The sequence below is a fragment of the Thermobia domestica genome, chromosome 3 (assembly GCF_964235325.1).
Source record: "Thermobia domestica chromosome 3, izTheDome1.hap1.1, whole genome shotgun sequence".
In the NCBI taxonomy this organism is placed as follows: Eukaryota; Metazoa; Arthropoda; class Insecta; order Zygentoma; family Lepismatidae; genus Thermobia; species Thermobia domestica.
Genome location: NC_137456.1, coordinates 63,305,751 through 63,326,506, shown reverse-complemented (window position 1 = coordinate 63,326,506; position 20,756 = coordinate 63,305,751). Strand labels below are relative to the sequence as shown.

The following is a 20,756-nucleotide window of genomic DNA, read 5'->3' as shown; positions in this document are numbered from 1 at the left end:
GATAGTCCACCATTTCGAACCGTACACTCTGTAAAATGGTCGGGCTTTTCTAGCAATCAAGAATGATTCTTAAAATTTAGCGATATTTAGACGTAACAACACAATATGAAGATTTCACCTTACATCTGTCTATTTAAATTAGTGAATATAGGCAATACAAAATTTAAAAAAATGTATGTGGTGTTTGTTGTCTATTAGTCTCTGAAAGATTGTTTCGGAAGCTAAAAGCCTATTTTCTATGACTGCTAGCGTAAATATAAGGAAATTTATTACTTAAAAAACTCATCAAGTAGTTCAGTAGGTAAGTTGAAAATTAAGATATATTGAAAGATCACTAGAGTTGGCAACACTGACTGAGAGGGTCGTTGATGAACAAAAGGAGCATGGGAGTCTCTGGCATGAAAAAAATTGAAGGGGACAACTAGAACAATGAATGCATGTAGACACCAGCTAGGGGAAACTACTTGAGTTAACGGGATCGGGACTGTACCAGTAGGCTACAATTAATCATATTGTTTGTATTCTTCCATCACTGGCAGATCACTTGCTACATATTTGAAAGCTTTCATGTACTATGATCCTTAGGGAACTTTGTCTTGAGAGAGGAATTGTATCATCAATATTATCCATGAATTTTATATTTCTTTACCTTCCTTGTTTTCCTTCCATCATATTTTCTACCGCGTCACTCAAAGTAAAATTTCTTCTCCTCCGACAATATATTAATATCTTTTCATTATTTCACGTTCTTTGTTTTACCCCTACTACTTCTAATCCTCTTATTGGTTTGTCGTTCCAATCAGCTAGTTTTTTTTTTCTATTCTGCACTATTAAAAATAATTTCTTGAATTTAAGAAACTCTTTCCTATCTGTGCACCGAGAAAATATTTTCTTAGAAATGGGATTTGGTAATTCTCATTCATAAGGAAAGTAACAATATATTTTTTTCGTTCCGCGTTATACAATCTCATCTACTTCTCTTCATTTTTCACTAATAAGAGTTTCAAACTCTTGTTTTTAAGAAAAGATTTTCTCAGTGCACAGATAAGAAACGGTTTCTCAGATTTAAGAAAATATTTTTAACAGTGTCCTCAACATACAGATTTCGGAGAACTAAAGTACAGTTTTTCTTTTTAGTACAAATCAATATTCGACGTCTAACAGTAAGTCCTTTTCATATCTTTTCATTCAGTAACTCACATAGTGTGCTTCTCATCATTATATGACCAGAATCGTCTTTATAATATTTTGTCATTTCTCACGTTCCTTTTATTTTATCGTTTACATTTCATACATTCGTTAATAATAGTACCTAAGTATTGAAAACTAGCCACTATTCTATTTTCATTGCTCCAACTTCGTCACCACTGCTTTAACCTTTTTCTTTCTTTCTTGTCTTTTTAAAAAAATATTTTCTGACATCGTGTTAAATTTCTATTCAAATTGCGCAACAGCATCCATATCGTTTGAAAAGCAAATACAGACGCTTGATCCGGCTATATGTGTCCGATTTTGACGTCACACCTACCTTCAGAAAAACCGCGGGATTAGCATCAGTTACCCTTGATGTGAGTTTCATGTGTCTTGGCAATAGCTCTGCAGCACCGTAACTTCCGTTGTAAAAGGCTTTATTGAAGTACAGGAACGGAAATCTTGAGCAGGTTTACCAAAGGCCACGGGCAGTGGTAACACGACGGTATGTAAATGTTCTTTTCAATAGCCCAATTTAGCAGAAATCTATGGAACTGGCATTAGGTAATTTTACTGGTATGTCCTAGAAGGAAATAACCTGTATGCCGCGCCGGTCTCTGCCGCCATCTGTTGCACAAATCTCTGTGTAGAACAGGATGTATGTGATGAGGCCTTACTCATATGCATACAGACTTGATTTATTGCATTTTCATACAAACAAGGTAGATATTCTATACAAATTGTTATGAAGATGTGTTGCTGATAGTTGATTTTACAATTTTTAGGCACCTGCCGAATCGTTAACTTGGCTTCATAGTAGCATCCCGTGATAACCAGAAATCCTTCCTACAAACTTGCTTTGCACTGATGGATGAAGTCAGGACAAGTTTTAGCGGCCTTTGGAGTGAAGCTAACGAAACCATTTTTAGGCTATAGTTTATAAGTTTCATATATCTCCCTCCACCCACTGGCATAGTTAGTTGATAATGCGCGTGCCTGTGATACACAGGATCACGGGTTTGATTGCTGATGGGACAGCCTTGAAGTTTGAGCATATTATAATAGTTTGGATTCCTCCTTAAACTGTAGGTTCATGTCTCATATAGTCTCGGTGCTGAAACGGACGCTAAATTCCACTTGAAAGTATGTGTATGTTTTAATTCATGGATACACCGTCCATTAGATAAAGAGAAACAATTAAAAGAATATATATAGGTTTAGATTCAGATTTTAAAGAAAAATAAAACAGAAAATGATTGGAATCTAGTTTCCCGTCTTATTTATTTATTTACTTACTTATTTATTTATTTTTGCAATAATTTAGCTAAAACATGACTAACAACGCCTTCCCCCGCTAGAGACATCCGTGATGAAGACGCTGTAATATATGATTGAATACATTTATGCGAACAGTTCAGAAAAATTGGTATCACACTATTGTAAGTGCTTGAATGTGTATGATGAATATGTTGGAGAGTAGAGTAAGGTATGTAGTTTCTGTACCATAAATCTTTTGCACACGCCACTTGTTGTTTGTGTTTCACACCAAAACGTTCCTTTTATTCTGAATGACTTTGGTACATACAAAGCTCAGTCAATACCTGTTTCCAATAAAACGCGTAATATTAGATATACTCAAAAAAGTTTATTTACACATATAGTTCAGAGTATTCTCCCTAAGCTCTGATTACTCAATTTATCCATCTTTATTTTGAATCCACTTCTCCCACTTGTCCTTCCAGGTTTGAAATACACCCTGAAAGGAATTCAGCACACATTGGGACTAAAATTAAGTTTGTACTATTGTTTTGAGGGCAGAAGCTGAACTGAATTGTTTGTCTTGAAGATAAATCTTAAAGTTTCCAAACAAAATAAAAATTGGAAGGGAATGGAGTGTATAGTGGGTGAGGTATTATTGTCCACCCGAGTTCGTCAATTTTGATCTGTGTGAGGTCTGGAATTATCGTGGTGCATTGTTACCGTCTGTATTTTATTTTCTTATTCACCCATGTGTTCGGTTTGTCTCATGTCTTACAATACCTTTCTTTGTTTACTGTTACACCCTATTCCATATAATATATGAAAACCACCCCATTTCGGTTCCAGAAGACGATCACGATAATTTTTGCATTTTGATCTCGAATGTTTGGGTTCCTTTGTTGTTGGAGATGATTTGTGACACCATTCAGTGGACTGTTGTTTAAAATAAGGATCTTAGAAGTATATCCACGTTTCATCTCCTATAACAACACCATTGAAGAAGCCATCTTTGCAATTTGTCAATGGTTCCAGAAGTTCCTGGCAAAGTGTTTTTCGTTGAGCCATCATACCATTTCTAAAGAGCTTGGGAACTCATTTGGCGCATACTTTTCTGTAACCAAATGCATTTTTCATGCTAAATACACTATTTTTTGGAAGAATGTAAGACTTCCATCATGGTATATATGAAAATAACCCTGTCATTTCGAATCAATTGACGTGTTCGTTACTATTGATTAAGATTTTCCGCATTTGAGTTTGTCACTGATGGTTATTTCGCCAAATTTGAAATATCGAAACCATCTACGGATATTGATAGCATCAAAACAAGCATCTTTTTACACATACTTTAACTTCATGTGAATTACCATAGCACTTTTCACAAGGAATTCGAATACAGCATGCTGCTTAAAATAGTCTTTTTATCGGCTGGCTATCACTGCAAAATACCCGGTATGTAAATAAATAAATAAAATTTAGTGTTTATGGCTGAAGAACTGTATTACTATTGGTAAAAGTTCACTTGAAACTGTTAAAAATATAGTAGTTATGCTCCAACATGCAGGACTTATTGACCAATCATTGTATTACTAGTTCCTTATTGTTCTCCCTTTAAGTTCTTCTATTCTCCCAACATTTAATCCGTTTTATATCTTAGGTAACGCAGAATGTCCGTTACTGATGTTAGCAGCACATGATAACGAAATAAAACAAGTACCATCCAAGGAACAATTCCTTTCCAAAAATGGCTATCGATTTCTTCGAATGTTAGGCGAAGGATCATTCTCAAAGGTGTATATGGCGGAGTATTCATATGGCGGACGGAACACTGAAAGAGTAGATGTTTTAGCGTGCAAAGTTGTAAACTTGAACCAAGCCCCACGCGAATTTAGAACTAAGTTTTTTCCTCGAGAACTTGAAATAGTAGGAAAACTTCGACATCCCAACATTATTAAGATTCACAGTATTTTGAGACTTCAGCAGGAATATTTCCTGTTCATGACTTATGCTGAGAATGGAGATTTGTACAAATTCATTGCTAATTACGGCGCAGTGATAGAAGACCAAGCCAGAATCTGGTTCAAGCAATTAACATCTGCTCTTAAGTATCTCCATGATATGAACATTGCTCACCGAGATCTAAAATGTGAGAATGTTCTAATTTCTTCAAATTTTAATGTCAAACTCACTGATTTTGGATTTGCTCGCTATTGTGTTGAAGATGATGGAACAAGTGTACTGAGTAACACCTTTTGCGGGTCCCTATCCTATGCTCCTCCAGAAATTGTTTCTGCAGAGCCTTATAATCCGAAGGAAGCTGATCTTTGGTCCATTGGCGTTATATTGTATGTCATGGTAAATAAAGCTATGCCATTTGATGAAACCAATGTGAAAAATATGTTAATAAAGCAAAAATCACGAAAGTGGAAATTTCGAAGTAAGATAGAACCACTGTTAAGTAACGAACTAAAATTATTAATTAAAAGTCTTCTTGAACCTGACACAGAAAAGAGGTTGACAACAGAGAAGATTTTGAAATCAGAGTGGCTTCAAATGACATCAAAAAATACTTCAGATATTACGTCATTTGACAGCTACATGCGTACCCTTCGCTTGGCTTCCGCACACACAGAAAAAGTCCAGGAGCGAGGAAAGAGACCAGCATCAATTATTGGAACACAGAAGCTGCAAATCGGAACAAAATGGGTAGACGTTATATCGCAGCATGACTTAAGTAATCCTAAGAACAAAGAACATTCGCAGTACAAGATTTTAGACTTAAATAGAAAAAGTGATGTTGGTAAAAGAGAAGAAACATTAATCTTGTCACCGTCACAGCTCTTGAAAGACAAACAAAATCAAGAAAAACCAGATGCCTACAATAAACTTGGTAGTCCATACATCGGAAAGAAGAAGAAATATGACAAGTAAAATATTGTGTGTTTCTTTAAGTATATGCACTGTATGTATTAATATGTGCTTGCCAATAGCGGAATTTATTAATATGTATGTATAATTTTTACTGTGATGTGTAATCTGTATAAGTACTTTCTTTGAATTGTAATAAAATGCATATAGAGAAATATCAGTACTATTATGAAGTGGGTAATGCTTTTTTAAAACCATTTTCTTAGCAGAAGTTTGTAATATTCGTAATTTACGTTATAGAAATTATTAATTTTATGTAGGTGGATATACATTAACATCCAACATAGATACTTAAACATTATTTCTTTTTATACTGTCTATTTTGATTCGCTGTGGGACGATTTTTCTAAATAGAGACCTTTGTAAACACCATATTGGAGAGACAGCGATTTTTTTTTTTTTTTTAATTCGCAAACCAAAATAATAACGTCACCGCTTAGTGCTCTAGTTGCGGTTTGATGATCGTTAAAGTTCTACCTTCAATTAAGCTACAGGTCGACCCTAAGGAGCTAACACTAAATGAATCAGTAGTTTTGAAAAGATCATGAGTCAGAAAATGACGATTTTGCTTTAGTCCAACTTTTTATTTATTTATTTATTTGTTTTGTAACACCAATTGCTCACAACAAGTTGTTCATCTCGTTCAATGACAAGAAAGCTCTACTTTCTCAGAGGTCGATCATTTCATATCTGCCAGAATTTTCAAAGATCAAACAGATTTTTCTTTATGTTCTCATAACTGTACTTTTCTGATTCATGACCTTTTCAAAACTACTGATTCAAAACACAACGAAGAAATAAAATAATTCTTGAATCACCTATGTTTATTCTTTTAATCTGAAGATATTTAGAACATCTTTTAGCATTAGATATATAGCTTTTTTTTTTTTTTTTTTTTTGCTTTACACATTAAATATATTCTGTACTTTATGAACTGTTATTAACTACTTTTTCCAATTTACAAGAATGTATTGCGAAGATCAATATGTGGTTATGAATTGGATACAAGAAGCAACATTCAATAGTACATTCACAAAGATAATGTATATGATAGATCTTTACTTTTATTTTAAATAAGCTACATAGAAGTGCTAAAAAAGGAAAGTTACCTGTTCGCTGTCGGATATCTTCCACAGACTATATAAAATATAATATCGGAATATCAAAATATGTATTAGCATCATACTGGAATCATAAGCTATAAAACCAAGTTTTAATATAAAATGTTCTCCTCACATCAAACATTTTAATGTACAGTAAAACCCGATAGTAATATTCTAAATTTACCATTTTCTAAAAATATGTGTACTTATATTATATAATTTTGGATTTAACATATTATTATTAAAGTTTATTTCTTATTTTGATGTGAATAAAACTCTTTTTAGAATTATGAAAAAATATTTTTTTATTAAAAAAATAGTAAATTTTTGCAAGAAAATATTACCAGAATCTTTTTGATAAAGCTAATGTTTTTTTTTTTTTTTAGTTTGACGTCTCACAGTTATGCTTTTTAGGCTAAAGAAGACGAATTATCAATGAAAATGAATGATTTTGTAATTAAGTTTTATGTGCTCTCCCACCAGGAATCGAACCCCGTATCATTTAAAATAATAAAACAAGATATGTATGTATACCCTAAGTACAGGTATTAGATCCTAAATCTATTGAATTTATCTGCAAAAATTATTGTATATTTTACTTTATATAAAATGTCTAACATGTTTGAATCAAAATTAACATACTAGTTAAATACAATTTTTTTCATTTTTTTTAAAAAAAATGAATCGTGTTTCAATATTTAATCAAATTGCTCAATTTTGTTGTCATCTTCTAAATGACATTTAAACATTTCTAAATCACGTTCACATTAACGTTTTGGCTAGATCGTGACAATAAATAAATAAGATGTAAAAGTAGGTTCCTCTTTTTTTTTTTAAATCTAAACCTAAACTTATATTATTTTAATTGCATTTTCCTTTATCTAATGAACGATGCGTATCCATGAACGAAAACATACACTTACTTTCAGGGTGTACGTTTTATACATATACATAAAATGTTGGTAGTTGATTGGAGTTTAGCGTTCGTTTCAGCATCGAGGCTACATGAGATATGAACCTACAGTTTAAGGAGAAATCCAAGATATTATAATGTGCTCAAATTTCAAGGTTGCTCCATCAGGAATCAAACACGGAATCATATACGGAGATATATATGAAACGTATAAGCTATAGCAGCGTTTCTCAAAGTGTGGGTTGCTACCCATTGGTGGGTCGCGGGTCGATTTTTCGGTGGGTCGCTAGAAGTTTTTCCTTCTAATGAGGTGAACAATACAGTAAATGGTTACGCAGAGCCCTGGTTACTTCCTTAAAGACATAGAAAAATGCAAGCAACAGCGATGGCGGGGATCAAGACTAAATACAGAAATCGACTGCAAGTGACTAATTCCTTGCGCCTGATAGTAGCCTAGTTCGTCAGCATGGATATCAATACAGTTATTAATAAATATCGAAAACAAGCACATGCATCGCATGCGCATTTTGCTTTCCAATTACTTTTTGTATATCATGTGAATTTTTATTTTTTTAAGTCTAGGAAATAACAAATTAGTGATATGATTTACAAAATTTAATTAGTTTGAAATACACCCTCATTACGTAGAATGTCCATGTGTATTTGAATAAAAGTAGGTGGGCCACAAAATACATTTTATTATTTAATGTGGGTCGCGGTAACAATAAGTTTGAGAATCACTGAGCTATAGCCTAAAAGTTGTCTTTAAATCGATAAGACAACGTTGATCGATAAGATTGTTATAATCGTTGTTTTAGTTCTCATCGTTAAAAATAGTTTCGCTAGCTTCACATTTGCATCGTCAGATTATAACAATAACGCTATATTCCAGTTCGAATTATTAAAAATCTTGTAGTACAATCCATATACAAAAAAAAAAAAAAAAAAAAAGGCCATTTGATACAATTTGTCCTTTCCTCTGTCTCTTCCTGCTTGCACATTGTCATAACAATTAGCCAAGAAGGACTGTTTCTATGGCAACAGCGCGTTCAACCAATTATAGTGGCTCATTTCTCTCGCTGTGCAATGGTAAACATTCCACCCTTTCCGCACGTTGCCAATTTGAATATAAACAAATGCACATTGTTTTAGTCGAATGCCAACTTGAGTAGTGGACCTGCTAGTTATTGAGAGCATTCTTTTTAGTTCTCTTTTGTGTCATTTAATTTATAAAACTGAGATTTACTTGCAGTTAATAATTTCGTGTTTCAATACTGACGCAAAAGCTCGTAGCACACTACTGAGAACCACCTTCCCGCAGCGAGCTGTCAGAAAGGACAAATAGTATCAATTGCAGTTTAAAATTATTTACTGCTTACTACGAAGATTGTTTAAAGGATTACACACTAGTTTCAATCACATAAACATACTATATTTCGCAATAATTATCAATTGCTTTCAAGCAATACATACACGTTTATATTATACAATGTCTTCTTGAGTTATATTGATAATTATATATAAACAAATACATGGTAATGAAACTGTTACCTTAGTAACCAGGTCAATGCCATTCATAACGAAGAGCAAATAACCTTTCTACATAGCGATGGAAAAATAAACATTCACAAATCAACAATTTTCATGACATTAATTATAACATTTTTTCTTGTTCTTCTAATATGTAGCTAGTGCCAGTTAAAAATAGCATTTTTGCCCTACATACTAAATAATATAAACAGAGTAAATACACGTTATCATCATAAGGTGTGTGTTACAAAACTTTTTCGTCTTGATTTATTTGTAATATACACTCATTTGATTTCATAACAATTCTCATTGACAATAAAACTTTGATTTTTAATTTTAACTTTCAACTCCTTACATTATTTGAGCAACTTTCTTCGATATGTTAATAGATTCACATAAACATAATCTAAAATTGAACATTTCCCTTCATTTTAATATTTGTAATATGCTTATATTTTGTTTGTGATTCCTGTGTGATGTACTCTTTTCACTTACGTAGCTATTTGTATACTATTCTTCATTAGTGGAATCTATTCGATGAAGAACAGACTAACTTCTCATTCTATTTGCTTTGTACACATTAGATTCATCTTCACACATGAAAATTAATTTATATATCTGTATGAAACCTTACAGTACACAGATTTGACCATTTGTTTATTAAAGAAGATCGCTGCTCATTCCAAAATAACTGAGTAAAACTTTTCACAATGTTATTCCCTTTCCTAAAAAGGAAATTAAAAAAAAAAAAACTTGTTAGCATTTTAATTCCGTAATTTTGTAAGTATGGAAGATATCAAAAGACAAAAATGGTAACTTTCTTTTTTTATTCATCTCTTAGGTATCTGAAGAAAACTAAGTCGATGTTACTCGTGGGAGCGTTCTCCAATGAGCCTGACCCCCCAGGACGAAGAAGTCCTTAGTAAACAGGGATATGTCATCCTGCGAATCCTGGGCGAGGGTTCGTATGCTAAGGTTTACTTATCTCAATATGTCTCACCATCTAGCAACAAAGAACATACGATAAAACTAGCTTGTAAAGTGGTTGACACTGAACTAGCGCCACGTGATTTTGTTAGAAAATTTTTTCCTCGAGAATTGGACATTATTAGAAAATTAGAGCATCCACATATAATTAAAGTGCACAGTATTCTGCACCGTTCAACCAGGTACTTTCTTTTCATGCGATATGCTGAAAATGGTGATCTGCTTGAGTTTATCTTGAAGAGAGGTATTATTGTCGAAGAACAAGCCAAAATCTGGTTTTCACAACTTTTACAAGCCCTCAAATATCTGCATGATATGGATATAGCGCACAGGGATATCAAGTGTGAAAATGTGTTGCTGACTGCAAATTATAATACAAAACTGGCTGATTATGGTTTTGCTCGCTACTGTGTGGACGACAAAGGTAACCGAGTGCTCAGTGACACTTATTGTGGCTCCCTTTCGTACGCTGCACCCGAAGTTATTCACGGTAAGCCATATAATCCCAAATTAGCTGATGTTTGGTCGATCGGTATTGTTCTGTACGTCATGTTAAACAAAGCAATGCCTTTCGATGATTCAAATGTCAAGAAACAATACGAACAGCAAATGAAACGTCACTGGAAATTCCGATCGAAAGTAAAAGACTTGTTGAGTGTTGAAGTGAAAGAAGTCGTGCGAAATATTCTTGAGCCGGACATTACAAAAAGATGGAGAATTGACCACATTACAAGATCGGCGTGGTTGATGGTTCGAGAAAAAGTAGAGAAAGCTCAGCAAACAGACACTGTGTTTGAAGAAGAGGAAGAGGAAGAAGAAGCTTTAGAGATGGAAGTAACATCTGAGGCAGCAGATAAACCAAAGAATGTAGAAACTAGCAACGAACCAAGACTTGATGTGTTTAAAGAAAGACTCCAGGAGAAGACTAGGTTTATAGAGAGTTTACAAGCTCCGAGGCGTACACAACCTTTCAACGAAAGTGAGTATGATCCTAAAACAGACGAATTTTATTCTGTGAAGAACGATGCAATTGATAAAGGCAAGCGTATAGACAAAAAACATTTGAACATTTTCGCGAATGAGAAGAAAAGTAAAACGACAAAGATGGCAGAATCAAAGGAAAGAGAATCTTCACTTAAAAAAAACGCAGCGAACATAATAAGCGACAAAGCATCTCGAGTTAATGACAAGAGAGATGATCCGAAAGCTAAAGATATGGCACAGAGAGAACAATTTACCAAAGCAACCGAAGAGAAAGAAAATCGTGAGGCAGGGAAACAAGAACCACTAAAGCAATCACCTAATGATAAAACTGAACGGGAGGTGACAGAAGAAAATATACTTGCTCGCAAGAAAAAAATTATTCCCTCTAATGCGAAAAACTTAACGGTGGAATTCGTCGAAACTAATGCTTCAAATCACTCTGCACGAAAACTGGGGTTTTTTCATCGTCTTTGGTGGTTCAGATCATCATCATCATCATCATCATCAAATGTTGATTCGAAAACACCAGAAAAACATGTAAGTGGTGAATCTTTGGAGTGATCATCTGACTTAAAACGAATTTTAAAAAATAAGATTTCTAAAAAAAAGTACTAAATTTGTACTAACGTGTATGTTATTTCCTCAACATTAAAGTTCAGAAAAAATGCTATTATTTATTTATTTATTTATTTATTTTATCGTATTATGTATACCGTTTCATCTCACCATTCTTAATTTTTTTTTTAAGAATTCTTACCCAGTGCCGTGCCGGGGGGGGGGGGCGGGGCGATGCACAGTGGTCGGAAACTTAGAAAAAGCGGACAAAAATTGTTTATTCCGAAACGATGGAAGCTGACGGGCGTCTCTCTATCGTTCCATATGTAATTGCCCTTTCTAAACCGATTGCAACGACTGCGAAAGTGATTCGAAGAACTCCTGCTGCAATACATGCAGTTATATATACAGGGTGGTCCAAAAGTGTGGAATCCCCTCGCATAAATGTCAAATACTGCAAAATATAACGAAAGGAACAATGCAGGGGAGTAATAAAGGTGAGGAGAAATTGGGGAGGATACAGAACAATGAAAGCCGCCATCTCGAAATCCACCATTGTGAATCATACATGCAGTTTATAAATTGAAAGCATAACATGTTGACGCCTTATGTGAATTGGACATCGCTAGCCAGTACGATCTTATGACAGGTGTTAATATGCATCCAAGAAGCGGTTACAGGTTCAATGTGGTCTCACTCTAATTGTACTGTACGTGCAGCTAATAAAAAGACAGTGTAATACAAATGTGTGTTTGGCCTTCGAGTCAAAATTGAAGTTCGCGGTTTTGCACTCGCACCATCTTCGAAGAAACACTAATATTTACTGGAATGTAATTTAGTGCAGCATTACGTTGTTTCGGTACCGTTAAGATTAAAAGATTCAGTATAGAATCTTCTTATATACTACTGCACTGACGTGTAATATACAGCAGCTCCACATGACTCATAGTTTATCACTGCAATTTGTATGAGGCTTTCTCTACAACTTTGATTCAGGCACGAATGGAATCCAAATTACGTACAAGACAATATGCCTTTTTCTTTGTAAGGCTCAGACAGCGGATCTCGATTGCGATCACATTACTCATCACGCATTTCCGGTTAGATAGGGCTGAGTCCTTCAGCTGTACTTGGCTGCAGCTACTTCCAATACCCAACCTTTGTACTACTCATGGTCAACTCAATAAACCTTATTTTGTAGATAAGCAAGGATAAGCATAGACTGCAGAGCTACTAACATCAGCGTATACGTAACTTTTCAGTAACACTAACAAAGCTATCATATAAAGGATATGACAATGGATAACAAACAAAACTCTTCACTTAACACAGAGGATAATGTACTATTCAACCGCTTTCATCGACCTCAGAAAGGATATAAATGGTTAAAACATATCATATTGTTTGCTTAATTTTTTACTGATTTTTCGGCATTTTTATTTCTTTATGTTTTTTTATATGCATTTTATGGGGAGTGAAAATATTTCTATGTCCTGAAACTCGGGGCTCGGAAGCAGGAGAAATACTTATAATCAAGTATCAATACCGATTTCATAGGCGGCGAAGTTGACAAAATCGATTTTTGACCGCTTTTTCCCAGTTTTCGACCACTGTGCGATGGACCCGGGCGCCGAAGTAAAGGGGCACAAAATTCGGATATAATGGAATCAAAAAGTAATAAAAAATGCTCAAAATCAAGGAAAAGCAGGGTTTATTTTTAAAAATTTTCTTTCGCTTCACGCCAACTATGGGCGCTTCGCGGCCGGTCTATCGATCTCGCTCATATGTATGGGGGTGCCATCATATACTATCTTCCCGGGCGCTGATTTTCCACAGCACGGCACTGCTCTTAACACTTATTGTGACTTTTCTTACACCTTTGTAGGCTATGTCTTTCCAGTCCTTGTCCAAGGCCTCTTTGATACGGCAGCATTTACTGTACGATTTCTTGTAATAGAAATCCTGTAATCGATATCTAGTAACAAAATAAGTACTGACCAAAGCATAAGAACACACTATATTTTAAAAAACTATTCCGCCTTATGCAGAGTCGTTTTGAAAGAATGATTAGCGTCATGCTAAAGGCCTGACTACTGCACGAAACATTCTTAGTCGAACTCTTTAGTATGATACTAATCACGCGTCAAAATGACTCTACATAAAGCCCAATATGTCTTACAGTTTCGGATATCTACCATATCCTTTATCAGACACTATATACACACACGTGATTGGTTGGAAAATGGACACGGGGACCTACGGAATTGGCTGAAGGCTTCAGCCAATAGATTTGAGACTTTTTCATAGGGATGACTATATATATATATATCTGTATCTTGATTTATGTTTTACAGTGTGTATATAGTGTCTGATGAAGGACATGATAGATATCCAAAACTGTAACATATTAGTTTTTAAAAGTTACAATATCCAACCCAAAGCTATAGATACTCTTATCTAGTGTTGCCCTTAAGACGAGACATGAGAAATAAGGTTTTGTCGTCTCGATTCTCGAAAAGATTTTTGTCTCGTCTCGAAAATTTATCCTGTCATTTTGTTAATTAACGTACAAAATTGATGCCCTTGTTATTTAAAAACTACGGCTAAAAGTTATCAGAATACTTCTGCGTCACAGGAGGTTCACGAACGGTATGATATAAAAGTTTGAACCGTGAGAAATGATTTTCATTGTGTTTGTACAATCATTTTACAAATTTATAGTTTTTTTTTTACACTATGAATGACGTAACACTAAAAACAGTGTTTGAGATTTAAGTCTTAGGTGAACTAATATTACACGCGAGACTCGTAAAATTTCTTGTCTCGTCTAGAAATTAAAAATGTAGGTCTACATCTCGTCTCATCTCAACTTTAAAAAGTGTAGGCCTACTTATCATCTCGTCTCCAATTTAAAAATGTAGGCCTACTTATCATCTCGTCTCGAATTTGAAAATGTAGGTCTACTTCTCGTCTCGTCTCGAATTTAAAAATGTAGGTCTACATCTCGTCTCGTCTCAACTTTAAAAAATATAAGCCTACATCTCGTCTCGTCTCAACTTTAAAAAATGTAGGCCTACTTATCATTTCGTCTCCAATTTAAAAATGTAGGCCTACTTCTAATCTCGTCTCGAATTTGAAAATGTAGGTCTACTTCTCGTCTCGTCTCGAATTTAAAAATGTAGGCCTACTTCTTGTCTTGACTCGTGAGAAATTTTTCGTCTCATTGATAACATCTATCGTTATCCTGCAGTACAAAATAAAAAAAAGGTTAAATGTTTCTCCAGGCTTTTGCATATCCTATGACATTTCTTAGGTATAGAACAAGATTTATTTCGTAATATTATTTACAGCATTTCTGGGTCCGACAGCAGCGTTGTAATGCGTAAAAGGAGGGAATATGCGGGGGGAAAATATGCTATTATTATTATTGTATTATTGCAACAGCCACAATAACCTTCGTTCAACCTGGGTTTAATTAAGTTCTTTTATAGTGACCGCAACGACTCGTGAAGCCTGGGCTCTATACACCAATCATTGAAACTGGCTTGCCTCACGTGTGATGTATCGAAAGAATTCTACACGGTTCATGAAGATGTTTTCCGAACACACACTTGAGACAACGTGAAGTAGCGAAAGTGTCCGAACAATGTTGCCAATGTTGAAGCGATGGCGAACGAGCGACAAAAAAACAGCACTCGAACTGAACGTTAACAACAATAATAGGAAAAGTATAAAATAATAATAATGATAATAATAATAATAATAATAATAATAATAATAATAATAATAATAATAATAATAATAATAATAATAATAATAATAAAACAAAAATAAATAGCGGCAATCTGTCAACACTGTACCCTCACAAGGTATTCTCTATATAGCGCGAAAGATTACACAGGTAAAATTTCATGGACGGGGTTAACAACTGGAACACACGTTCTCGTGCTATTGGGTACTAAAATTGGTAGATGTAGGTCAAGCGTCATGACTCCCTGCGATCACTTGTTGCAGTTTGTTTCTTATACATCACGAGATGATGCGAATGGTGTAAAAGTTGCGCTGTGTTGTGGTGGCATATAATATCATATAGCTTTTGTATCGGGATATCTGCCACGAGATATCGCACGATAAATGCTTTCGTGTCAAACAGGTGCAAACCCAGTAACAACCGTACGAAATAATTTCATTATCTTATTATTAAAATGAACAGTTAAATAAAAGAGTATTTCTGTATTTAAAAAGTATAAATTTCATTAGATTTTAGATCTAATTTACCTTATAATATAAATAGAATTAAAATTATGAATGTTTAAAAAGTGAAACATCTTGTATCTTATTTTCCAGTAAAAATTTCCAAATTGTGCGTTTGTACCTTCAATATAGTACGTTTTTTAAAAAAAAAAAAAAAATCACTTGATTATGGCAGAGATACACAGAAACCCCTGCCGCTTTTAGTGCGCAGTATACATCTTTTTAGAGTTAACTGTTCAAATCTAACCTCGTTCATGTGTATCTTAAGACATTTACAAAACATAACATACACATACACGACAGAAAGATATGTTTTCTCACAATAACACTGTATCAACATCCACTAACATAGAGCAGTGGTCCCAGCATAACTACCACTTCAACATGTTATCAACACCAAAGGGTTCGGTGTTACGGTTAACACATGCCTAGTGTTATTGACTTAACACAGGAATAACACCGTGGCGGTACTCTTTTAGAGGTTTACACCCTCTGTTAGGGAGGGACATTTTTAGATATTGGGATAAAGGCAGGGCCTAAAATTCAACGAAATCACAGCTTCACAAGGAAAACTAGTTTAGTCAGCATTTGTTTTGACATATAATCAGTGTTCTGTCCAGTATATTATGTTTATTTGCGGCCAAAAATATTATTATTATTATTATTATTATTATTATTATTATTATTATTATTATTATTATTATTATTATTATTATTATGTAGGAAAATTTTGGCATCCAGAACAAACAAAATTAAAGGCACATTAGGATACATATTAATTGTATTGTATTAAACCATAAAATACGGGAAACAAACCGGTAAGAAAAATAGTCACACTGGAAGAATTTTTTCCCATGAAACTTACGAACGGATAATATTTTCTGGGTTATGATTGGTTGTTGAGAGTCTACGACTAAATTTTTGGCGGTTATTGATGTAGTTATCTCTGGTAGTACATATTTCTATAACGGATTCAAAGGATCGTGTAATTTTTATCTACAAAACAACACATTTCATTATATCGGAAAAGTGTAATGTCCTATTGAAACAACAGATAAACGTGCAGTTAGTTGCATATTTTAAAACTATATGAATGCAACCGAAACCGTTTGAAAACTGAATATAGTTAAAAAGTTCCTTCACCTCAAAATTGGCAATGGTTTTCTCTGCCATCTAGGAGACACCTATACGTATTAACTTTGGCTTAATATCATATACTGGCAGTTATATGAAATTGAGTAACCCATTGCATAATGAGTATATTGAATCAGTAAGTCTTAGTTTGACACACTAAACGCGTTTAAATGCATAATCCAAGAAATGTAAGGTACTCACATTAATACCACTCCACACTTTAAGAATTATAGTTCCACACTCCTTTCCTACAGTTCCACAAACCCCAAGGGTTTTTTTTTTTTTTTTTTTTTTTTTTTTTTTTTTTTTTTTACATTATATTAATTTTCTCTTCAGATTCCGCAACAAGCGCCATTCTGCAAACCGTATATACCTAATCTTTCTACCTCCTACTGAAAGGCTGTCTTCATTATGTAGGCTCTTTTTCACTACCTCTTCTAGATAGATATTAATTACTGTTGGCGAGAGACAACATCCTGTCGAACTCCCCTTCCAATTGCACTCTCGTCCGTCATTTCCTCCTCTATTCTAACACTTACAAATAGATGGGCAAAAGCTCCGGGTAAACGTAAGAGAGAGCCCTAGATGTGTCGAATAATAAATGAAAACTGTGTGATGAAGATATGGTTACCAGTTTGGATATTACTCAAGGTCGGAGAAATCTACTAAAACTGTTTCCAGTGGCGGCTTAAGCGGGTAGGCCGGGTAGGCACGTGCCTACTCCAGTGGTGCCCACCCCCCCTCATGTCCATGACGCAACCCCCCCCTCAATTGTCTATCCGTAGGTGTTCTTCCATGAAAAAAAAAAACTTTCGATTAATTTTTACACCCCCTTAAACATATTTATATAGATTTTTACCCCCCCCCCCAAATTTTTCAATGACGCAGTTTGCGTCATAGCCCCCCCTTGTGGGCACCCCTGCCTACTCAAAAGTTTTAAAAATATATAAACGCTAGAAGATACAATAAAGAGTAAATATATTTTCCGCTATTTATATTATTGGTGGTTAATTATTTAACAAATAGCATCAATCACTACTGTAAAAGTAATTTCCTACTGTCATTAATCAATCAAAAATGTGTATATGTATCTATAAGAGAAGAAACACGCCTACCCAAAATTAAAATCCTAAAGCCGCCCTTGACTGTTTCACTATTTAACTTTGGCTGGATCAATCTGGACTACAGTACTCGAAGAGATGGCGTAGAGAAATCCCCAGCATCGAGAGGAAGATTTCAAAATTACAGTAGACAAGCTACTATCTTAGGTTAAAAATCGACTAATTGAATCTCGATCCGCAGAGAAAGATGCTTTCATTTTATATGATATTATCACACTAGAAAGTAAGTGGAGTTGAACATTATTGGACGAAGTGACAACTAAAAGTAAAATATCATGATGAAAAGTATACTAGCTCATATTCACAAAACCAACATTAGAGTTAGTATGATTAATAATAAGCATTATTGTGGTAATAAAAATATATAACCATTTAACTTCGTGAACAGTCACAAAATAAATTTATCATCTTTATAAATTTTGCACAATATAAGTATTGATAGGATGACATTATTCAATATAATTCGCAACACCACCAGATTGTCAGTGTTGCCAACCCAACGTAATGTTCTATTTTCCACATGGCAGTACATTAGATTATTATATATTTCACATCAACATGTTAAATAAGCACATGCAATACTACATTCATTGTTCAGTGTTACAAAGTAATGACGCTACAGTATCGCAAAATTTATATTTTGGAGATCTACAACACTAACAAAACACAAGTTTTTTTTCCGTGAAATACTGCAATCATGATATGACGTATTCCGAATACATTTAGAAAAAGTTACAAGAAATTAATTGAAAATTTGATTTTTTTTTCAAAAGTTTTCATTTCGGAAAATTGTTAAATGTCATATTTAATTATGTAGATAATTCTCAGTAGACATAAAAGTCATTATCACTTTTACAATAATGTGATATCTCAAAAAGTTTTGGAAATATGTGAACATTGTTAAGGCTTACATCACTACTTAAAAGTTTATAGTTGCGAGAACTTGTAACAACTATCAAGCCTATTACTTTGATGCGGGGCTTTTCAACCTGGGGGGGGGGGGGGAGTTGGGGATTCCTAAGGTATTGTGAAGGAAGGTGATAAAGATAAATGTAATTAGGATCTAGTGGTGGAGAAATTTATTTCTAAGTATTATTTTGAATTCCTAATTTTTATAGACGTATTTTTATTTCCATACTTATTGCCAAACTGTTATTGCCAAATAAAACTGTGGGCGATAAGCAGCAATTATCAAAAAGTTTGTTACAAATCAGAAATTATGTATGGGAGTCGCTGCTAAATGATGTAATAAAAGGGGGTTGTGATAGGAAATAGGTTGAGAAAGCCTGCTATAATGTAATGGAAACAGAGAAAATTAACAGTCATTTTTGTAAGATCCTCATAAATTCGTCATTTTCAGTAGTACATCAATCTCTAAGTGATTTTGATTCAGCAATATTTCAGTGATTATAAAAAAAAATGTAAAATTTTTAGTCCCGTGTAACTTTTTATTAACTAGAAATACTCATGATCATAGTACCTGACACTAAGGTACTTTAAATCCGTACTGGCTCATCTACCTCACTTGCGTTATTACTCTTGTGTAAAAATCCAAAATTTGGGTTTTTATGTAGTTTTTAACTTGTAACACTGAATAATATGCGAGATATTGCGAGTTTTCCTTTACCATGTACATCTGAAATATGTAACAAAATGACGTAGTGCCGTTTGAAAAAAAGAAATACAACTTTACGTTGGATTTTATACTAATGAAAAGTCTGAAACAATTTCTGCACTTCAATCGGAGAGGAACTTGTTCTCTCTTGTCTCCCAAGCAAAATCTGAAATGATGCTTGTGATTGCATGTAATTTGTCTTTCGCAATTCATAACAAAAATAAATGGAAAGACAAACTGACTCTACTACACAGGGTTGAAAATTGTATGGTACCAAGTCTTGGTATAATTTCACTGTCTGTATCATCCAAAATTGATTACAATATCGAAAAATATAATATTAACTATTATATACAAATGTTCCTAACATCGTATCTGAAATGTCTGTGTTTTTTTTAAAAAAGTTAGCTTTGAATCATTGGATAACACTTTGAACAACGAAATGTGAATAACAGAATAAACCGGAAGTGCAATAGTTTTAAACTGATCACCAAGATTCTAATGAGGTCGGATCCTGTAAAATGCTCGACGAAATATTTTTAAAATAAAAGCCATCCTTAAAATTTTGTAACAGCAATCGATTTGTAACAGCAATTAATTAACCTCGCTACTACAAGAACGTTTCTTCAACATTCGTTGTTTCTTCCACACGAGACGTGGGCTACCAATTTAACGTGGAAACCGAATCACATTTGCTCAGTGAAGAATCGATCCAGTACAATGTTCACCGAAAGTATACGAAAAATCAGTGAGATAGGAACTTTCTTGTATTTGCAAGATGCCACTTCAAACGTAAGTGATACATTCTTTTCCAGAAGTGAAAAATAGAGGCTAAGAATTTGTGTACAAGAAAACAGATAGCTCTGATCCCTACAGATCCTCCGGAAACAGACTGTTATGCATTTAGCCCAATAGAAATAAGAAGTTTCATTCATTTCAGTTCTCATAAAAAAAATGTTAATTCGAAGTGATGCAGTGTAAACCAAGGTTTGTATTATTATTATTATTATTATTATTATTATTATTATTATTATTAGTGATGAGCGCAAGAGTCTTGGTCTTGCAGTTTTTGCAAGAGTCTTGCATGCAAGACCAAGACCAAGACCAAGACCAAGACCAGGAATCCCGATGCAAGACCAAGACCAAGACCAAGGGGTGCAAGACCAAGACCAAGACCAAGA

The 20,756-nt window shown here is 34.1% G+C and overlaps 1 protein-coding gene across 1 annotated transcript in view; it reads left to right on the top strand.

The window, feature by feature from the left end:
• The window catches only part of LOC145681812 (uncharacterized), a 48,894-nt gene extending 43,455 nt beyond the window's left edge, over positions 1-5,439 (top strand). The window contains exon 3 of the mRNA XM_081753419.1: positions 4,109-5,439. Coding sequence (XP_081609545.1) covers positions 4,109-5,382 — 1,274 coding nt within the window. The 3' untranslated portion in view covers positions 5,383-5,439. The remainder of the gene's footprint in view (positions 1-4,108) is intronic.
• Positions 5,440-20,756: the final 15,317 nt, after the last annotated feature.